At 32.8% G+C, this 19,139-nt stretch overlaps 2 protein-coding genes and 1 long non-coding RNA gene across 3 annotated transcripts; 2 read left to right on the top strand and 1 right to left on the bottom strand.

The window, feature by feature from the left end:
- Nucleotides 1-164: 164 nt before the first annotated feature.
- LOC110992911 lies at nt 165-2,328 on the top strand. Its single transcript, XM_045628704.1, has 4 exons — nt 165-259; nt 1,074-1,247; nt 1,887-2,040; nt 2,318-2,328. The coding sequence occupies exons 1-4, from the start codon at nt 176-178 to the stop codon at nt 2,326-2,328; spliced, it is 423 nt and encodes a 140-aa protein (XP_045484660.1). The 5' UTR covers nt 165-175.
- Nucleotides 2,329-4,300: 1,972 nt separating this feature from the next.
- LOC110992912 lies at nt 4,301-5,898 on the bottom strand. Its single transcript, XR_006750306.1, has 3 exons — nt 5,789-5,898; nt 5,150-5,272; nt 4,301-4,448 (listed from the first exon to the last, which is right to left on the bottom strand). It is a non-coding gene; the product is annotated as an uncharacterized LOC110992912 (long non-coding RNA).
- An 8,238-nt stretch (nt 5,899-14,136) lies between these two features.
- On the top strand, nt 14,137-18,671 carry LOC110992913. Its single transcript, XM_045628703.1, has 6 exons — nt 14,137-14,144; nt 15,045-15,205; nt 15,713-15,957; nt 16,368-16,524; nt 17,756-17,867; nt 18,452-18,671. The coding sequence occupies exons 1-6, from the start codon at nt 14,137-14,139 to the stop codon at nt 18,669-18,671; spliced, it is 903 nt and encodes a 300-aa protein (XP_045484659.1).
- The last annotated feature ends 468 nt before the right edge of the window (nt 18,672-19,139 follow it).

The following is a 19,139-nucleotide window of genomic DNA, read 5'->3' as shown; positions in this document are numbered from 1 at the left end:
GTAATATAGTAACAATTAGTTAACAAGTGATGATGTTTTTATATGAATTTAAATAAATCCCTTGCAAGAATTTAGTCTTAAGCGACTAAAAAAAATGTTATTTATTAATAAATTTAAATAGTCATGTCTATGTATCGGACAATCTAGATGGCTCAGTTGACGTCCCAAAATAATAATGCTGAGATTAGTGACTCCAAATAAATTCCTTTGCCGATACCCTCTGAATACTGGGGCCATTTGTGGTGGTATTACATTAATAGTAAGTATAAATTACTTGAAAATACAAGTTTAGAGTTTTTGTACAACATATACTCGTTTTTAAACCCCTCTTGAATGGCGGATAACTAGGTATATTTTATTAAATCATCTACATGGAAAACTGCAGCCAACGGAGTAGGAGTAGGAGTGGGGGATAACTGGTATTCAGCTATAAACGCACTTTTTTATGTAATAGGAGACAAACGGGCAGAGGATCACTGATATTAAGTGATACCGCTGCCCATGGACACAGATTACAGAAGGCTCGCAAGTGCATGCTTTTATGAATTGGTTCAGAAATACATGAGTGTGTGGAAAAAACTACCGTAACATTGCTCAAGTGTGAACAAGTCAAGGTGTTACATATGGTATTTTGTATTCTGCCTTGACGTCCGATACTAAAACTCAGCAGCAGATATTTATCTGAACAACTCCTCTGAACATTTTCCATGGTTAATGTGCAGATTAAATAATGTAATAGAAGATACAGACAGACCCCAAATGTCTACGCAATGCAACGCAAAAATCTCAAAATCGGTTGCTTATAAATAAACAGATAGTGTAGCTAATATATGAAAAAAAAATGAACAACTTGGCTTATTTTCTATGCCCCCTAAGGCTCGTTTATGATATATACTTAATAACATTTTACGCCTATTTGCTTTGCTAAATCTTAAGTACTGGTTCCAACTGAAATTTTTCAAAAGTCTATTTACTGAAGAGGGCTTCAGGCACATTATAACATGGGTAAATTTTGGTTACTGTAATAAATAGCTTTTATCAAAACGCAGACATTTGAGACGATATTTTTTCAGTGTGTGACAGCTATGGCCGGTCTTGCTTTATTCGTGCAAGTGATGACGATAAAAGATTGCGATGTTTGTTCTCGATACGTTTGGAGGAATTCTTACAGCTTCAGCGTCACTGGAATTATTTACTGTATCTTTATGCTATGTATTCATGTCTGGTATCTGTGGGGAGTACGTGAGGTAAATAATATATGTTTGTATCGAACGAGTTAAACACATTTCATGGATCTCGAATAAAATTGTTTAAGATTGTGCCTACTGATAAATAGTAACCACAGATATAATAGGAAATATACAAAAGGTATCTAAAGCTTTCACAAGAGTCCACATAAAATGCGCAAGAGCAATTTATGACTTTTGGAAGTCCGCTAATAAATATTAATTATTTTACTGATTGGAAAACTTACCGATTTAAAATGTTAACGTTTGACAAGGACTTAATTTGACTTTGGGTCCTACAAGAAAAGAGCGTAAAAATTATTAAAAGCCGGCAACGCACTCGCGAGCTTTCTGGCATTGAGTGTACATGGGCGGCGGTATCACGTAAAATCAGATGAGCCTCGTGTGCTTCCTGTTCTATAAGAAAAGGAAAAGTGAAAAAAAACCTCTCAAATGTTCCCAAAGTTGAGTCACAAACAAAAACAAACAAACAAACAAAAATATCTTCATTCATATAGGTAAACAAGTACACTTATGAACGTAAAAAAAATTAATTAATTGTAAATATACATTAACTACCAGTTTGCAAGTCAAGGGCGTAGAGCGGACAAGGGACACCTTCATGAATCGTTTGGAAATTTTTTATTAAATATTTTTCAGGAAAAATCAACAGTCATCATATGTTGGGTTGTGGTGACATCGATGTGGTTGGCTCAAACGTTTGTTCTACTCATTGTACTAATATGCATGTACAGCTCTCAAGTAAAATTTATATCCTGGCTGCTTTCCTTTATCTTCGGTATATTTGCTGCACGTAAGTTTATATTCATACTATCGGTCTTTTCCGGGCTTGCACACGGAAATTATTTAATAAAATTTTAGAAATACTTCATTATATTGGGAACAGTAACACTAATATAAGATTTTTGTACTGTCTTTGAGTTTATGAGTCATCATGAAAAATATTAAATTTTTCTCTCTATAATATATGTTATGTTATATCTCTATGTTATATGAGAAACCTCCAATGTGGATAACACCGCTAGAGAACGCAAAGATGAGAAAAATTTAGACGAGGTCTTTGTCGACAGACAAGCTGTAAATGAATTAATTGGTTGCCGATAGATATTAATTATAGATAGAAACAAGTAGAGAATCAGTGTTGGTCTTCAGCGTGCGACTCTAATCCCCGACTATGCACCAATGTACTCCATTTCTATGCCGCATTTAACAAACGGCGAAGTAATATCGTGAGGAAACCGGCTTGCCATAGACCCAAAAAGTCGACGGCGTGAGTCAGGCACAGGAGGTTGATCACGTGTCTATGAGATTGACATATGATCACGAAACAAATACAAAACTATGACCCCCTGCCCCAAAAAGATTGTAGCGCCGAAAGAAAATCGTACTACGTAGGCATTTTGATCTTTATTCTGTAAGGCGGAAAAGAATTTTAAACGGGATTTCGTGAATATGTTATAAAATGATTTTTCTGTGAATACACCTTAGTAGTTACAGATACAATAGTTCTTCTTCAGTTTTTTTTAATTATCATAATAATAGCGAAACGTATATGAGATATCTCAAACTCGAATTTCTCAAAGGCATTTATTAAATTAAGTTGAGACTTTTTTGAAAAATCCTTTTCATCGAGCATCAAATCTCTCTCCCCGTCAAGAATTTTGTTTTAACACTAAATTATTTTTTGTAGGAAATTGCTATTTTTCCACTTTTATGCATTTGGAGGCTTAAATCAGATATGTAAGGTTTACACACAGCTTTTTCGTTTCAGTTGTTTTATTATACATCGTACTGATCGGGTGTGGACTTTGGTTGGAGCTCAAACAAAAACACTTGGAAGCAAATATAGATAATATTAACACATAAAAATTACCGTTTTTTATTGATCCTAAACTTTCATCAATATCCTTGGTAAAATCATAGGAAATGCTTTTATAATCATAATTAGTTCATTTTTGGTTTTATACAAAACATGTAGGTACTTTTTTATAGAATACAGCACTACAGGGTAGATCTTCGACTTCCTTATTTGGTGATTACGTCAACAGTAATTATTTACGTTTTCACATATATTACCGTACATTGTCTATGCTTGAAAACCAAATGAATTTTTGGGGTTTTCGACAAAATTTTATGTATTTATTTTTGAGAGCTTTGCTTACTTTTGCTGACAAGAATAGTGGGGGGGGGAAATTTCCGTAAATCGTACTTAATACTCGAACGACGCCTATGAGAGAAAACCTAGATGAAAATGCATAATTAATATATTATTTTAATACTATTTATTCTATCTTAATTTCAGTAAGACCTTAAATATTAATAGGAATATAAACTATAAAGAAAGGAATTAAATAAACGTAGAAATAAGTTCTAGGTATACAATAAAACTTCTCAAAGTAAATAAATTATATTGAATTCAAGTATTCTTGTCTAAAATCGAATCAGTGAACGTTGTCGCACCGAGCAGCTGTTTTCGATAGCTATTCACGACGATTATGAAGTAAATGGTTACTGTGAAGGGTAAAAAACATTTTTAATACATCTTTAAGAGAAATATATTATATTATTAAATGTGTCATGCAATCACGCTCGTATATTTTACATTGCTTGGCTAGTCATATCCGGCTCGAAGGACCACCCGAGCCAGACTCGAGTTTGTACAGCTGTTGAGTCTAAAATCCTTAAGACAAATACAGTTTTTACAGTGTATATTCGCGGATACTTGTCAGGCCTATGCAACTTCTTTCTTTCAAAGAGTCCCGCGAGTTGTGTGCTGCAATATTGTGGGCTACTCGATTGTGAGGAAGTTGCATGGATCTGGTTAACACTACGCCTTCTTAAGTTATCGTGGTATTTTCATACATGTAACATCTCATACATCCTTTCTGTAACATATTCTCACAAGTATCTGATTGTCTTCTGTGTATTGTGTGAAGTTTGAGAGCAAAAAAAATAGCTGCACATTCAGTTACATATAGTAGTTAATAAACTAACGTTTGTATATTGATTTCACTGTTTAAAAAAAAAGCACTACAATTCATACTCACACATGTACCATAGAATGCCAAATAAGACGACGACTACTCGATTCCTCTGTTTCCTGGAGGTGAAGACCAGAGCCAACAACATCATCATCATTAACATCACCACCACAAAAATTAACGCATACCATATCCATATTGCACATAGGTAAGTGTCATCCTACAAAATATACCATCTAGATTATATAACATTAATCTGAGACAAAATATTTTTAATACTTCCACTCTCTCCTTCGAGAGCAAACAATGTCAATGGTTGGAGGACGTTAAAGTATTTACTACGGCAGCTAATAAATACCTGGTCTGTTATTAGATAGCTTCATGTTAAGTGACATAAAAAACAAGTTGAAGAATGTTTTTTTATGTTACAGGAGGCAGACGAGCAGGAGGCGCACCTGATGTTAAGTGACACCGCCGCCCATGGACACTCGCACTGCCAGAAGGCTCGTAAGCGCGCTACCGGCCTTTTAAGAATTATTTTTGTATTCATTTGACGCGCTCCTGATACTACATTAATACGTTAACAGTTTTGAAAAATTTTCATATAATACAATATATTTAATGTTACGTCACCGATAAAAGTGCTAGCTGTTTGATCAACTTGCTGAATATCAATTCGACTTAGGGTCCTTCAAGAAAAGAGCGTACCAATTCTTAAAGGCTTGTCCATGCGGCGGTATCACTTAACATCAGGTGAGCCTACTGCTCGTTTACCCCCTGTACTATAAAAAAGGCCGCCAGTTCAAAGCTGATCGTCAAATTAATCGCTAGCTGGCTGCGACAATTATTACACTGGGTATCAGTAATAAAGGCTTAACAATAACAATTCTGTAAAATAAATAAATTAAGAAAAAAACTAACGTTTGTTAATCCCCAAAACAGAACTATGCTTGCTGCGAAATATAGAGCTACCAATATCCATACTGTCACTAGAAGATAGCTCAGAGGAACGAAGAATGAACAGCCGTAAGCCATTGGGTGTACCTTCAAAATTAATAATCTTAATATATATAAATCTCCTGTCACGATGTTTGTCCGCGATGGACTCCTAAACTACTTAACCAATTTTAAATTAAATTTTCACACCGTGAGCAGTCTGGTCCAACTTAAGAGATAGGATAGCTTAGATCTTTAATTATAGTCGCAATTTTATTTTATTGCAAATTATTTCTGTATTATTTGATACAATTCTAACAAATGGCGCGGTGCTAAATGTACCAACGTTTCTTATAAGCTATCTACCTTTCACATAAGTTCTACCGATTCTCTTGAATAGTTTACTACTATGTAATATATCAAAAACCTTAGCCACAGCAACGCTTGGCCGAGTCTGCTAGTGTATATATAAGTTCTGTAAGGTAAGTCACATCTGGAGCATTCAGTTACCTTATTAGAACATTTTTACTCAAGATTTTATCAAAGTCTATACTGTAACGTGTGAAATATCTATGAGTCTAAAGAATTAAAAAAGCAATTCCCATTTTATCAAATCATACGTACGATACCCAAGGCTGCTATAATCATTGATCCTGTTTTCAAATCAATCCCAAAGAAGCTGGATACATTTGGTAAATCATCTAAAGCAGGCATTTTTTATAGTTATTTTTCTGCAAAATATTTGTGAATGATTTGACATTGATAATACAGTTTGTGACATTTGTGACAATAAATAATAAACGTGACACAAAAGATCCGTCAAAGTATTGATTGATTTACACTAAAATAATTTGATATAGTAGGGATAGAATGTGCTTATTCTAAGGTCTATTCAGATCACTCTGTAGTTTTAGATACATAGGAATTTTAAAGTTTGTATGCGGCTAATGAGCAATTAAATCAATTTAATTCAACTATCATGATCACACAAAAATAATTTTACAGTAGGTATTTTGATAAACAGACAAAATATAAATCGAAAAAAATAGAGTTAAAATGTGGTTTTAGAAGTTATGACAAACATAATTTATTTAAAATGTATATAGATAAAATGGTAAATTACTGGTATATATTATAATTTTTTAGTAAGATACATCATCACACACAAAATTTCATTCGTATGACCTCGCCGTCCGTCGTTCCACAAGTGTGCGTTTCTTTAGGCAGTTTCTGCCACCACCACCATTATGGGGAACCACTGCCCACTGAAGAGTTACCGAACCAATTCGAATTATATTTATATCAACTCAACGTGCAAGTTAGGAACTTAAACCAATATTCAAAGTTACAATTGACCCAATGGCGTCTTCAATGTAGAGTTCACCATCTTATGGTTGTCACATCAGGTCAAGAGAATCAGTTCTCTGTGGTTAGATAATAATTTAAAAATCGTTAAACGTCGTATAAAATTCAATTAATTTTTAATTTGAAGCAATGTTTTTATTCAATCAGTCTTCACTAGTTCTATAGACATCCCTAAGGCATCGGCTAATCAAAAGTTTGTGCTCCACTTTTATAGCCAAAGAAGTTAACCTACACCTAGCTTTAGGCTATTCAATTAAGAAAAGGGGTATCATGAAAGCCTTCTTTGTAATTATCTATACCCGGCTGTGCACCAGTTGATTATTAACACAACAAACTTTTAAAAGTATTTTTTTGACGTTCATAAGTGTACATTATGTTACCTATATGAATAAATGATTTTTGATTTGTTAATGAGGACGAGCAAGCTACTTAAGCTTGTTGGTACAAATGATCGTAGTAGTCGACGTTTAGAAAGTGGTTGATGGAATATGACATAGACATAATATTTATTACTCACAAAACACACACTCACACAGAAATACACAAAATAGCATAATTTAAAAAAACAATGTGGCACTCGGTAACTGTCGCGGTAAAGCTATTGCATATAGTCTTTCGGTCTTTTGGGGTGATGGTATATGGCTCGGAGATGTTTCATAATATTTCTCCAAGTAGTCTTGGCATCGAGATAGTGAAGTACTTTAAATATCTTGGGCATACGCTATCTTAAAACCTAAAAGATAACATCGATATTGAACGGAAACGCAGGTAGGTGGCGGCCAGAAGCTAAATAATGAATATTTTGATTCGTAGATTTGCTCGTTACAGTAAACAAGTGAATATCACCCTTTTTAAGGCGTATTGTCAAAATTTATACACGAGTAGTCTATGAGTCGACTATACTGTCGGGTTGCTAACTGCCATGCATATTCAATATCGTTTATGTCTCTTTAACGAAGTAATACGCCATGAGGGCGGTTACCAGATTTCTAGGTTCTATTAGAAACCCTAATATTATAATTGTTAATAAATTAGACATAAATGTATTTATTTAGAGCTTTATCGGACTTTAAACCGTTCGTATAATCAATCCGTTCAAAACGATTCCAATTCGACTTACAGTTAATTAAAATACGCCATTTAAACCTTTTAGTAAAGTTTTAACTAAAATTAAAAAAATAGTATGAACATTGGATCCTGGGTTAATTGGATTATTCTGGATTTATTCAGTTTGGCACTGACACTTATAGATGATTTTACAGCATATTTTTAGGCTACATGAAACAGTTGTCAAACACACACAACAGTGGGTGGGTACCTGACGAGAAACCGACTTTGTAAGAGTCCACAATAGACTGATAGACATCAAACGCCGAGACAGAATTGAAAAATTGTGATTATTAAACATTTCCATATAAAAATCTTGAAATAAGACTTATTGAATCAATGAACAACTAGTTCCAAAATTGTATTGTAAAATAAGATTTTCTTTTGTTAGGCTTAAATTTTTATGCTTCTGTAACGTTTCAATTTTAATATTTTATTTTTTCTTGTAGTGTTTCTTTATTAGGTAGCTTAAATTTCTTTATAAGTAACAAACCTATTAAAAAAAATAAACAGTATTTATAATATTGCTTACTTGTACAGAAGACTAACCTTAATTGAGAAAAAATATCCAGAACACAAATTATGACATTTAGGGGCTGTTTCACAATGTATGGATAAAGTACCAAACAGCTATGCAACACAAATTATTTGGAAGATAAAAGTTCCGAATAAGATACTTCGCGTTTCATGACGAATAGCGCTATCTGACAGGGGTGAAACGCAACAAACACTAGTTTATCCCACCAATAAGTAATAAATAGCAGACATTGTGAAACAGCCCCTTAATATATGTCTTTTTTTTTTCGTTAATAAGTGTACATTATGTTACCTATATGAATAATGACTTTGAATTAAAATAAGTGATTACATTAATTTTTTTATATTGGTAGCTTGCAATATGTCTCATAATATTCCTACTTCCTACAACGTTATGTCTTGTTGTCGATTACCAATTCAAAATACCTTTGTGATGAACGGTATTTTTAACGGATTTAGTACCAGAGCCTCAATATTTTATACCGGAACATGTCCAATTAATCTATGAATAATATTAAGAATTTTTTTAACTTTTTAATTACTATAAGAAACAAAGGATTTAACGGAAATATGTAAATTAAAACCAATAATGTTTCGTAAACTAAGATAATGAAGCAATGTTCGTCGAACAATAGAACAAAAGATTTTCTTATGTATTTTGTTTAGATTTTCTGACTTTTACACTTCGGAAGAAAGCTGTTTTTCATTAGCATTGATCAGAACTGAACTGTTATTAAAATATTAACATTTATTAGAAAATATTAAAAATTGAGAGTAAATTATGGCTTAATTATCAGAAAACATGTGTATCAAAATATTATTTATAAAATTTAATGTGGATTTTTGTAATTCTTTATCTTTATATTATTATATATTTTTATATTTTTTTTTTTTTTTTTTTTTGAAGTGAAAATTTCTACAGGCTTCGTGATATGATCGAAAATTCGTAAGACGGATAGAGAGTAGACAGCTGGCGTGGCGTATTTAATGTAATGTAAATTGTCATGTTTGCGTACGATAGCGCAATAAATAAATACTGTATTCCACAACATAAATGATAGTACTTTTATACTGATAATTAAAGCAATTTGTACAAAATTATTCAAGTTTTCACATTTTTTAGTTATTTTAAGTTTAATTGTTCTCATTTAACTGATTATTAATAATGAATCAATCAAACCTAATAAGTATTTTAAAATAATTATAAAATATATATACTTATATTTATGCAAAAACTAGAAAATATAGTAATTCAGTAGCGTACTGGTACCATTTAACACCAAGTGAGCCTCCTGCCCGTTGGTCCCCTATTCTGAGCCTATAGCAGACCCCAGTAATAAATTAGACATTTTAATTTTATGATACATTCTTATATGACTCTATTTTTGACCTATTAAGCGGACCTCATTTATCCTCTACAAACTTAGGTTGACTTGAATTATCATGACGTCGTCAGTGGTTGTAAATCAGTGATATTAGTAATCAAAAAGCGTGCCTCATTGCAAATATTTGCCTTATACAAATAAGAGAGAAATGTCCATTCAAATATATTAGATTTTCCATTTCTAAGGCTATGAGGAACGGAGTAGTTAACTTTTGTATTAAATTTCAATAGTTTTCTGCAAAGATAAAGCCCAATACAATATACTAGTATCACAGAATAATACAACAGATAGGATTTTGTATAAAAGTCCTATAACCACGTTTTCTTTGTATTATAGGGTAAATATATTGTAATTTATAACTGATAGTTTGCATTTATTGGATATCCGACGTTTGGATTCTATTTCAAAACTAGCGACCCGCCCCGGCTTCGCACGGGTCTAATGTTGATACTAAATACACTACAGAAAATTTGTGAACGTTGTATATAAAAATGTAGGTTATTCATAAGAGATAGACATATACCATCACGGACTTTTCTGTAGACCTTTTCAATGTGTACAATACTTAGTACATTATTTTGATAAAACTCGTAGGGTTCAGCCTGCGTTTGCAATGTAAGCGGAAAAAATGTAATTATTTACGACATCACATTAGAAACCTCAAAAATAACAGTACTTCTTCACTATTTAATGGATGTTATTATACATATAAACCTTCCTCTTGAATCACTCTATCTATTAAAATAATCCGCATCAAAATCCGTTAAGTAGTTTCAAAGATTTAAGCATACAAAGGGACATAGGGACAGAGAAAGCGACTTTGTTTTATACTATGTAGTGATGAGACCGAAGCAGGCGCCGAGAGAGCAACTGCACTAACGACCAATTGACTTTGACACATTGACAATTTACAACCAGTAATATGTCTCTATGATTATTAGTACTAACTTTTCGAATTTCGAAATTTAAATATTTGAATTTAGATAAACAACCATGTAGTGTGTAAGTACGACTATTCGTTCGTTTCAGCCTGTCTATGACCTGTAGAGGCTCACGTATATTTCCAGTATTACCGTTTACCGCACTCAGCATCCATGGAGTCCACCTGGACCAGGTCATTTGTCTACCTAAGCACCAGGCCCTCCAACGCTCCGCTGACTAGACTTCAATCTAAATGCAAATAAAACTATCAAGTTCTAGCTTTATTTACATTTAAAGTGAAGTTTAGTGTTTGTTTATTTTTTTAAGGAAATCGCATCTGTTGTTTATCTGCTCTACATAGCAAAGGATTTCAATTAAACAGCTGCCTCTTGCAGCGAGTATAATAACAACAATGTCTACACATAATACAACTGAAATCTTGTATTTTATTACATTACGATTACAACTTATCTGTCTTAATTTTACTTATTTGGATTTTCAGAAATTCTATAATGGCCTCTTATAAATGATAAGTGTGCCTAAATAGCATTTATCTGGTTTTTAGTACTTTATCAATAGGATTTAGGATAATATATTAAAAGCCATTGTGAAGTTACTACTGGCTGTTATATACTGGCATTAAAGAAGTTGCCGTGGTAACATACTTAGGGCCTGTTTCACAATGTCCGGATAAGTTCCAAATAAGCTATTAATTTCTTATTGGTAGGATAAACAGTATTTTTGCGTTTCACGACTGTCAAATACCGCTATTTGTCATGAAGTATCTTATTCGGAACTTTTATCTTTCGAATAATTTATGTGTTGCATAGCTATTTGGTACTTTATCTATACATTGTGAAATAGGCCCTTATTATAAAAAAATATAGTAAATTTAAAAATGTCTCTAAAAAACTCTTTAAAACTGATTTATACCTCTTGTCGACTTATTAAAACTTTGTGAATCAGAATTTAAATACTTACCTACTCAAAATTTTACATTTCGATAAACAAATGGTTAAAATTGCGTGTGTTTTTTATCAGCTTTAGGCTTTTATAATCAGACCATCAGTTTGTAAATGTCAATAGCAATCTGGATACCACAGATATCTAATACATCCGGTCCATTGAAGTCCGGACTATGTTGATTTTATGTTAACCTCAAGCACACACAATGCCGTCCAATCTAAAGCACACATCAGCGCTACGGTAAACGAAATTGCTTACAAAAATGTTCATTCAGATTTCACACACAAATTGCAGGGGTCCGATTTTTATGAAGGACATGACAGACAAACTATCCTCACAAGGTTTTTTTACATATAGAACAAAAATTATAAAAGCATACGAAAAGGTGTACCAATTCATTATTCACTATCAAAATATAATTTTGAAGACATGTTTATTGTTTACTCATTAGGAAGCACTTGTTTACAGAATATCCATAAAGCCTTAAGTTGTTTGCGTACACTGTTCATTACGTATCCTACTTGACAAGCCGTGTGGCAGCCAGCAGGTAAGTTTTTATACTAACACTAATTATTTTGTATAAATAGAACAAGGGGTAAGTGGAAAAGCTTGGTTGGATAATGAACGAGCATGGTACACGGCCAGAAGTTTTAATTAAACAAATTATAATGTGGCAAACTTTAATAGTAGGTACATAGTTTGGTGCCGCCATATAGTGGCGTAGCTACCTTGGAAGTTGGTGGTGTCACAATCCATCGAAAGTAAAAAGCAATCAATTTTATATGATAAAGGACATAGATCATTTATTAAAAGTTCGCCACTATCAGACAGGGAATCCCCCACGACAGGAAGCTGAATTAGCGTTTTATTTTCTTTTATTTGTACATTTATTACATTGTTATAAAAGGTGACACTCGGTGCGGATTGACCTCGCCCACCCCCCTTTGCTACGCCACTGTGTGACGGTAGATTCCTTTACAATTATATAAGCCTACCCGCTTTTTTAGAAATATGAACACAACATACACGGTTGGTTCATTATTGAATTGTGAAAACATTCAAACTCTGAATGAACACGAACACGATCCAGTCTGGAGGCAGACAGTTTTGGGTTGCTATGTTTTACACATTTTGAAAGATATACTTCAATTTAAGTAAGTACTTTTTGTTGTAGTTATTAAATAATTCACTACCTCGTTCCACAATTGAGGGTGAGGCTTTTGGGGTTGGTCGTTGATGATGATGATTATATGATATACACGAATTTGATGATGATGATTATGTAGATGTCTCGGGGGACCTTATTGATTGTAAAAAAAAAAAGATTAATCAAAATTTTTTATGCCAAATGTCACATCTCTATAGAAAATGGACGGTTAGATTACATATTTCAATACATTACACAAATTTAAAAAAAATTAAATAGCTAGACACACCTACATAATCAGTATCATCAAATTAGTGTATATTAAGATTTCTAAGTCGTTAGCGGCTTTTGGCGCGGACCACCACTATATTGTAATCAGCTATTCAAGTAGGTATTGTGTGTAATGTTTCTTCAAGTAAAAAGTGTCCTAAATCTTAAAAGGCCTTTCTATGTACTTGCGTGCCATCTGGAAGTTTAACTCACCGTGGTATACCCGTTTCCTGAAGGCTGGCTCGACCACTTAATTCCGTAGCGATAAGCCTTTAATTTGCGATTGCGCTACGAAACACATAGACTTAACGAGTGTGGCGTCCCTATATTTCAATCACAAACTATATAAATAAAATGAAAATATCTGTGGCGCTTTTAGGACCTTTTTAGGTCTGGGCCGCAGGTATATGTTTTATAATCATTTGTCATTCTAATAGGCAAGTCGGTGATCAGCCTCCCGTGCCTGACACACGACTTTAAGACACGTTTATAATATTTATTTTATTTATATTGTAATATTTCTTTTTATATAAAACAGGGGGCAAACAGGCAGGGTACACCTGAAGATAAGTGATAAGACGCTCATGGACACTCGCAATGCCAGAGGGCTTGCGAGTGCATTGTGCCGACAATTTTTTTTCAAAGACATTTAAGAATAGGTACGCTTTTTTCTTTAAGGATCCTAAGTCGAATTGGTTTGGTAATACTTCAGTTGTCAGCTGGTTCAATATACTACGAACTGGTCGTGTTCGGCAAAAACTATATCAAAAACTCTTGAGTTGTGGAACGACGGACGTTCATGTGTTACGGATGGAATTAGAAAAAAAAGTGGCGGAGAGTTTATTGCCAGTTCTTCTCTTCTGTTCTACGCCCCTGATTTGAGAACTGGCAGTAAATGTAAAATTAGAAGCATACAATATATATTTCTTTTTTTGACGTTCATCAGTGTACAATATGATTTTTGAATTTGAATTTCATATTCTGTCTCGATGTCCGATAAATTATGTTTTCAGCGTTACATATGCACCTAGACTTCCACCTTATACCGACGACTACGAAGTACCAATGGCAAATAACTCAATAGACATTTACGTTAGACCTATGATGTTCAAAAAAGAGTATTTAGCTGACGCCTATCCGATAAATTTTATTTTCCAATGGAGGTATGATACAAGTATCATTTGCGTGTCAAAGTTTCTCATCCAAATACTTAATTAACCTTTACAATAACTTGTATACCACAATAGTTCTCTCTAAATGGGTGTTTTGTGGTAATGACAAGGTAATCTATATACATTTATCTCTGATATTACCTAGCAATAGACAGTACCTACTATTAAAATTACAACTCTGTCGCTATAGAAATGTCATTCATTTGGTGTACAGACGGAACACAAACGACATCTGTTAAATGATTTAAGTAAAATAAACGTTTACGCAGTTTCATTTACATATGTTATTTTGATACTTTATTTCCTTAAACGAATATATATTATTACGAACTTCCTTTCGACTTAAATTTTTTTTTTATAAGCTTATCATACAGGTATCCTGGATCATCGAAGTGCTTTAAATAATAGAGGATTTAAAGTAAACACTTTTTTACCGGATTGAAGCTATTATTTATTAGCTATTATTTAATATATTTTAATTTAAAATAAAAATTTAATTTATAGAAACATTCATGTATTCTGTGTCTAATAAAGATCTTTCTTTCTTCTTTCTTTCTTTCATCTTATCGGACGTATCGCGTGCTTTACAGCGTGCGTGGTCACGGTTACTGATGACAAAAGGTGTTATCAAAAAAGTATCACAGCTGTAGAAAAAGTTGTATCATCTGTATTTATTTCCCCGGAGTTGGTATTGACTAAAAGATTAAGGGTTTCTGCAGAAATTGCTCACGGTGTCCTCCATTTTCGCGGATTGTTTTTATTGAGATTTTAATTTGGATATTATTGGATCTCAAGTGTTTGATAATTTTAGGCCATCTTCTCTATTGAAATTGTCGTGTTTTGATTCAAACCGGTAAAAAGTGTTTTCATTAAATGTGTAAAAGCTATGTTAATAAAAGACAATACTAACAGAGGATTTTATTTTTAGTCTCCATTAGAGAGAGAGATTTATTTCTTTATGACTTTATAAGAGTAGGTACACTGTGTTATATGAATGAATTACATTACAGGTTCGGCTTTCTTCTTCGCTTCAAGAGAACTGAGCTCAAGGCATTCTTCACCTTACCTTTTTCATCTGTCGTGTGGACTTGCCTAATTTGGACTCTATTTCTGAGCGCATCAGTTTTTTATTTGCTAAGCTACTGGGAGAAACGGCTTCTAGGTGGAGAACGTTGTTTACAACGTGAATTTTTATTGGCTTTTTCTGCTTATTGTCAACAAAGTAAGTAAACATATACTTTTTTCAGTATTGAATATGTTTATAAAAATTGTGTATTAGTAACCAATGAATTACTTTCAGTCCTTATTAAACCTAATTTTGCTTTTAATTAATTAATGACCTCCGTGGCCAAGTTCATTACGTTAATCTTACTCAGTTTCTAATAACAATTGTTTTCATGACCTTTAAGCATAGACGGATAGTGATAGTGAATTTTTGGGTCTATTAGAGTGAACTCCCCCGTAATAGAGAGGCAATAGTTGCACACGCGAAAAAACTGACCGAAAACACGCGACGGGGACTTCCCCGTTTAGTTCGCTAGATGCGTTCTATCAATCAACTCGTGTTAACACAGCACAAGTCTGTTGGATTTTTTTTAACCATTTAAAATTACACAATAATGGATAAAAAATTGTCGCTTAGTTAAAAACACTCGTAGAACGTACATTGTATTTTAAGTGCTATTGAATAAATACGGACGAAATTTCTTTTCAGTTCTGCCCCTTCAGGCAAATCTTTCGTCGCGTCGCATAGCGTACGTAATTTTCATTTTGTGTGCATACGTCATACATTGTTTTTATACGTCGACCCTGCTCTCTCATTTAGTGAATGATAAGGATAAAGGATTGAATTTAGAGGACTTAGCTAATACCGACTATGAGTTCGTGATTATTAAGGACATGAATCTGATAACAGAAAAACATGTAAGTAGTAAGAATAAAATTATGAAATTATATTCGAGACTAATTTCTCGCGACTTATTGTAAAGTTCTCTGAAATAAATTGACAAATTTTAAGATTTCTTTCAGTATGTCTGTACAAATACACATACTGTCGGTATTTTTATACATATTTATAAGGACCCCACATTTTTTTATAATTTGGCAATAAAAAAATGGCCGCTGAATCAGCTAAAATCTAAGTAAAAATTTTAACAGATTAAACCACAAATTACATGCAATTAATTAAATGTCGAGTTTTACTTATCATTAACATAAGTTACTGTAATTTAATATTAATGTCTACAATTACCAGCTTCATACGTTTAGTATTAAGTCTTGTACAAAATAAAAATTGTTATCACTGTAACTCTATACATACATTTATTTCACAGATTCAAAGTGTGTCCAAAGACAAATATCTCAGAATTGTGGAACAAAAAATATATAAATCAAAAGTAATGGATGTCTACTCCGCCCTTGAAGCAGTGAGGGACACAAAAACTGCCGTACTCACAGATTATATTACACTTTACCCGCTTATTAAGAGATGTAAATATTTCTTACATAATAACAGAATACTCGATAAGTTAATTGGATATGTTTAATGTTAATTATAACTACCGTTACCCCGTAAACTATGTCATTGTTATGTACCTGGATAGAAGACTTTTTTTGTCTTTAAAAAATCATAAGCAAATATAGAGACGGATTGTGTATTATTTATTCTTAATACACAGACTATGAAGAATGTGATTGAACTGAAAACTTTGACTATATCAGCATATAAAAATAGCTTTTGAAGTTTTTTTTTATAGAACAGGGGCTCACTTGATGTTAAGTCATACCGCCCATGGACACTCTCAATGCCAGAGGACTCGCAAGTGCGTTGCCGGCCTTTATTTAAGTTGATTTTAAGTTCATTGATTTTTTTAAGTTGATTTATTTTAAAAATATTATATTCGGTTAAAGATTGCATATATCACAACAATCCAAACTTACGTTCCTTTAACCAAATATTTTAATCTCGACAAACAATATCAAGAAAGACTGTCTAGTTATTGGTTATATAATACAAGAGTTGCAATTGCCTGATTACCAAATAACTTGAGTATGTCTCAATAATAATCAATTACTTGAAATTAATAATTAACTGGCATTGGTACCTCTGATGCCCAGAAATAAAGCCCAAATATTTAAATTGTTATCACGTCCGAAGTACAGTACAGTGAGTTTTTTGACGTACCCCACAAAAACTCAAGTGACGGAATTACGTAGGCTGGTGTATAACATTATTTCGGCCTGAGCTTATGTCTGTCACTAAATTAATACGAAAATAGTGTTTAAAATCACCTGCCTCTTGCACACATAACATGTAGGTGTTCATTTTTGTCCATCAGACCCTCGTCAGATTATGAACATTCCTATTCTTACCTTTCACATTTATCGTTATTATTAGAAATGTATACTGTTTTTATATATTTTATTGTAACTTTATTGTAAGTTCTGTTCGCGCTTCTAACATATAAAATTTAGTAGTCCCGTGAATTAAGAGAAATATATTAAAACTAATTTTCTGTACTTAAAATCGGTGTTATAAATTATGTAATACTTTTAAATCTATTTGTCTCATGTAAGGGTGCGTTCACATCTGGCGAATGTGCGCTCGCGCGCTTTTCGCGTACGGCGAACAAAAATGCACGCGTGCAGCATTTTTGCACATTCGCGACATATTCGCCAGATGTGGACGCACCCTAATAATTTAAATAATTTTGTTGAACAGTATTCGATAATCAAGCGCAATGCGAACTAATAGAAGTGAACCTATATTCTAAAGTGAAGAAATATATGTTTACGTCAAGAACCTTCCCGCTAGCGGAGCAATTTAAAGTCGTGTAAGTTTTGTCTAATTTTTTTAATGTAAAAAAACTACGTTTAGTTAAAAGAAAGTGGACAACCCTACACTATTCCTGTGTCGTGAGCCTCTATTCTCTTCCTTTTGATATATTAACGGTGTTTTACATTATAATTTATATATTTTATAATTGCACATAAAGATTACTTTCCTTTCCGTTTCAGCACAGGAATGAATGTCAAATATTCAAATTGCCTATTTGTCTATCTGTAGGTAAAACAGCCTATGGCGCAACAAACTTTAAGGTCTTAGATTTCTGTAACTGTTTCGTTATCATTTGTTTTTTTTCTAGTACCTTCTTTAACTGACACACACTAGGAACGTTTTGGGTCTAAGGCAGTATTTCCCAATCTATGGGTTTTGGGTGGGGTTATGGTGATACATACATAATTCATATATTAAAAAATAAATTGTTTATTTAAGATAAATGATTGGTTTAACGATAAAATCACTAGGAAATTGTTAACGAAACAATAGGTTAATTATCCTATCATAACCAAAAAGGCAGATTTGCCCATATAATCATAAACACGGCGAATTAATTTATATTATTGTCTTTTTTAGAACTCTACGCCTTAAAGAAGCCGGTCTCCTAACAAGGATCTTACAATGCGATCGCTTGTCAATATCATGCAATGATATAGTAAATCAAGAGCAGGCGGGAATGTCCTGCATTTCTACTCCTTTGATGTTGTTAGCAGGGTCTTATGCCGTGGCTTTGTTAATTCTGATTGTAGAGAAAATTCATTTTGAATTTTGTCATTTATGGCCATATATCGAATAAAGAGAATTGTGGTTCGTAATCTTCCTTACCTCGTCTACATTTCTTGTCTTTATGTCAAATAAACGTTAGAGATTAATTATGTGTCTTTTTGCGTATCAAAGTTTATTCAAGTGTTGATTCATTAAAATGAAGAATAGTTAGAAATTATTTTGGTTAGTATATTTATTGATGTAGGCCTAAGCCAACATCATCAGTATAAAAAATGATAAACAATGTAAATACTTTGCTCCTGTTTCCATGGCTCTAAAATTACCAGGATAAGTAGCTGGTTTTTTCCAATGGAAAATAATGGACAGTATCAATTATTTTTTTATAAAAATGGTACCATATTTATTAGAGACGCAATTCGCTATCGAACAAAATAATTACTTTTATGAATCATTTATTTTAAAACTACGTAAAACAGGTAACTCACATTAATTATGCTTAAACTTAGTTTAACGCAACTCGTTAAGTTTTAATGATATG

The sequence above is a fragment of the Pieris rapae genome, chromosome 6 (assembly GCF_905147795.1).
Source record: "Pieris rapae chromosome 6, ilPieRapa1.1, whole genome shotgun sequence".
In the NCBI taxonomy this organism is placed as follows: domain Eukaryota; kingdom Metazoa; phylum Arthropoda; class Insecta; order Lepidoptera; family Pieridae; genus Pieris; species Pieris rapae.
Note: the sequence above shows the minus strand (reverse complement) of the source record. Positions and strands in the feature narration are given on the sequence as shown.

What these genes read in the sequence shown, in the direction of transcription:
- LOC110992911 (XM_045628704.1), top strand. Translation starts at nt 176, where the DNA reads ATGCTGAGATTAGTGACTCCAAATAAATTCCTTTGCCGATACCCTCTG. An exon ending in GTGGTGGTATTACATTAATA is followed by an intron (nt 260 to 1,073) that starts GTAAGTATAAAT and finishes ATATTTTTTCAG; the next exon opens with TGTGTGACAGCTATGGCCGG. An exon ending in ATCTGTGGGGAGTACGTGAG is followed by an intron (nt 1,248 to 1,886) that starts GTAAATAATATA and finishes AATATTTTTCAG; the next exon opens with GAAAAATCAACAGTCATCAT.
- LOC110992913 (XM_045628703.1), top strand. An exon ending in ACGGCTTCTAGGTGGAGAAC is followed by an intron (nt 15,206 to 15,712) that starts GTTGTTTACAAC and finishes TTGTATTTTAAG; the next exon opens with TGCTATTGAATAAATACGGA. An exon ending in ATCTGATAACAGAAAAACAT is followed by an intron (nt 15,958 to 16,367) that starts GTAAGTAGTAAG and finishes TTTATTTCACAG; the next exon opens with ATTCAAAGTGTGTCCAAAGA.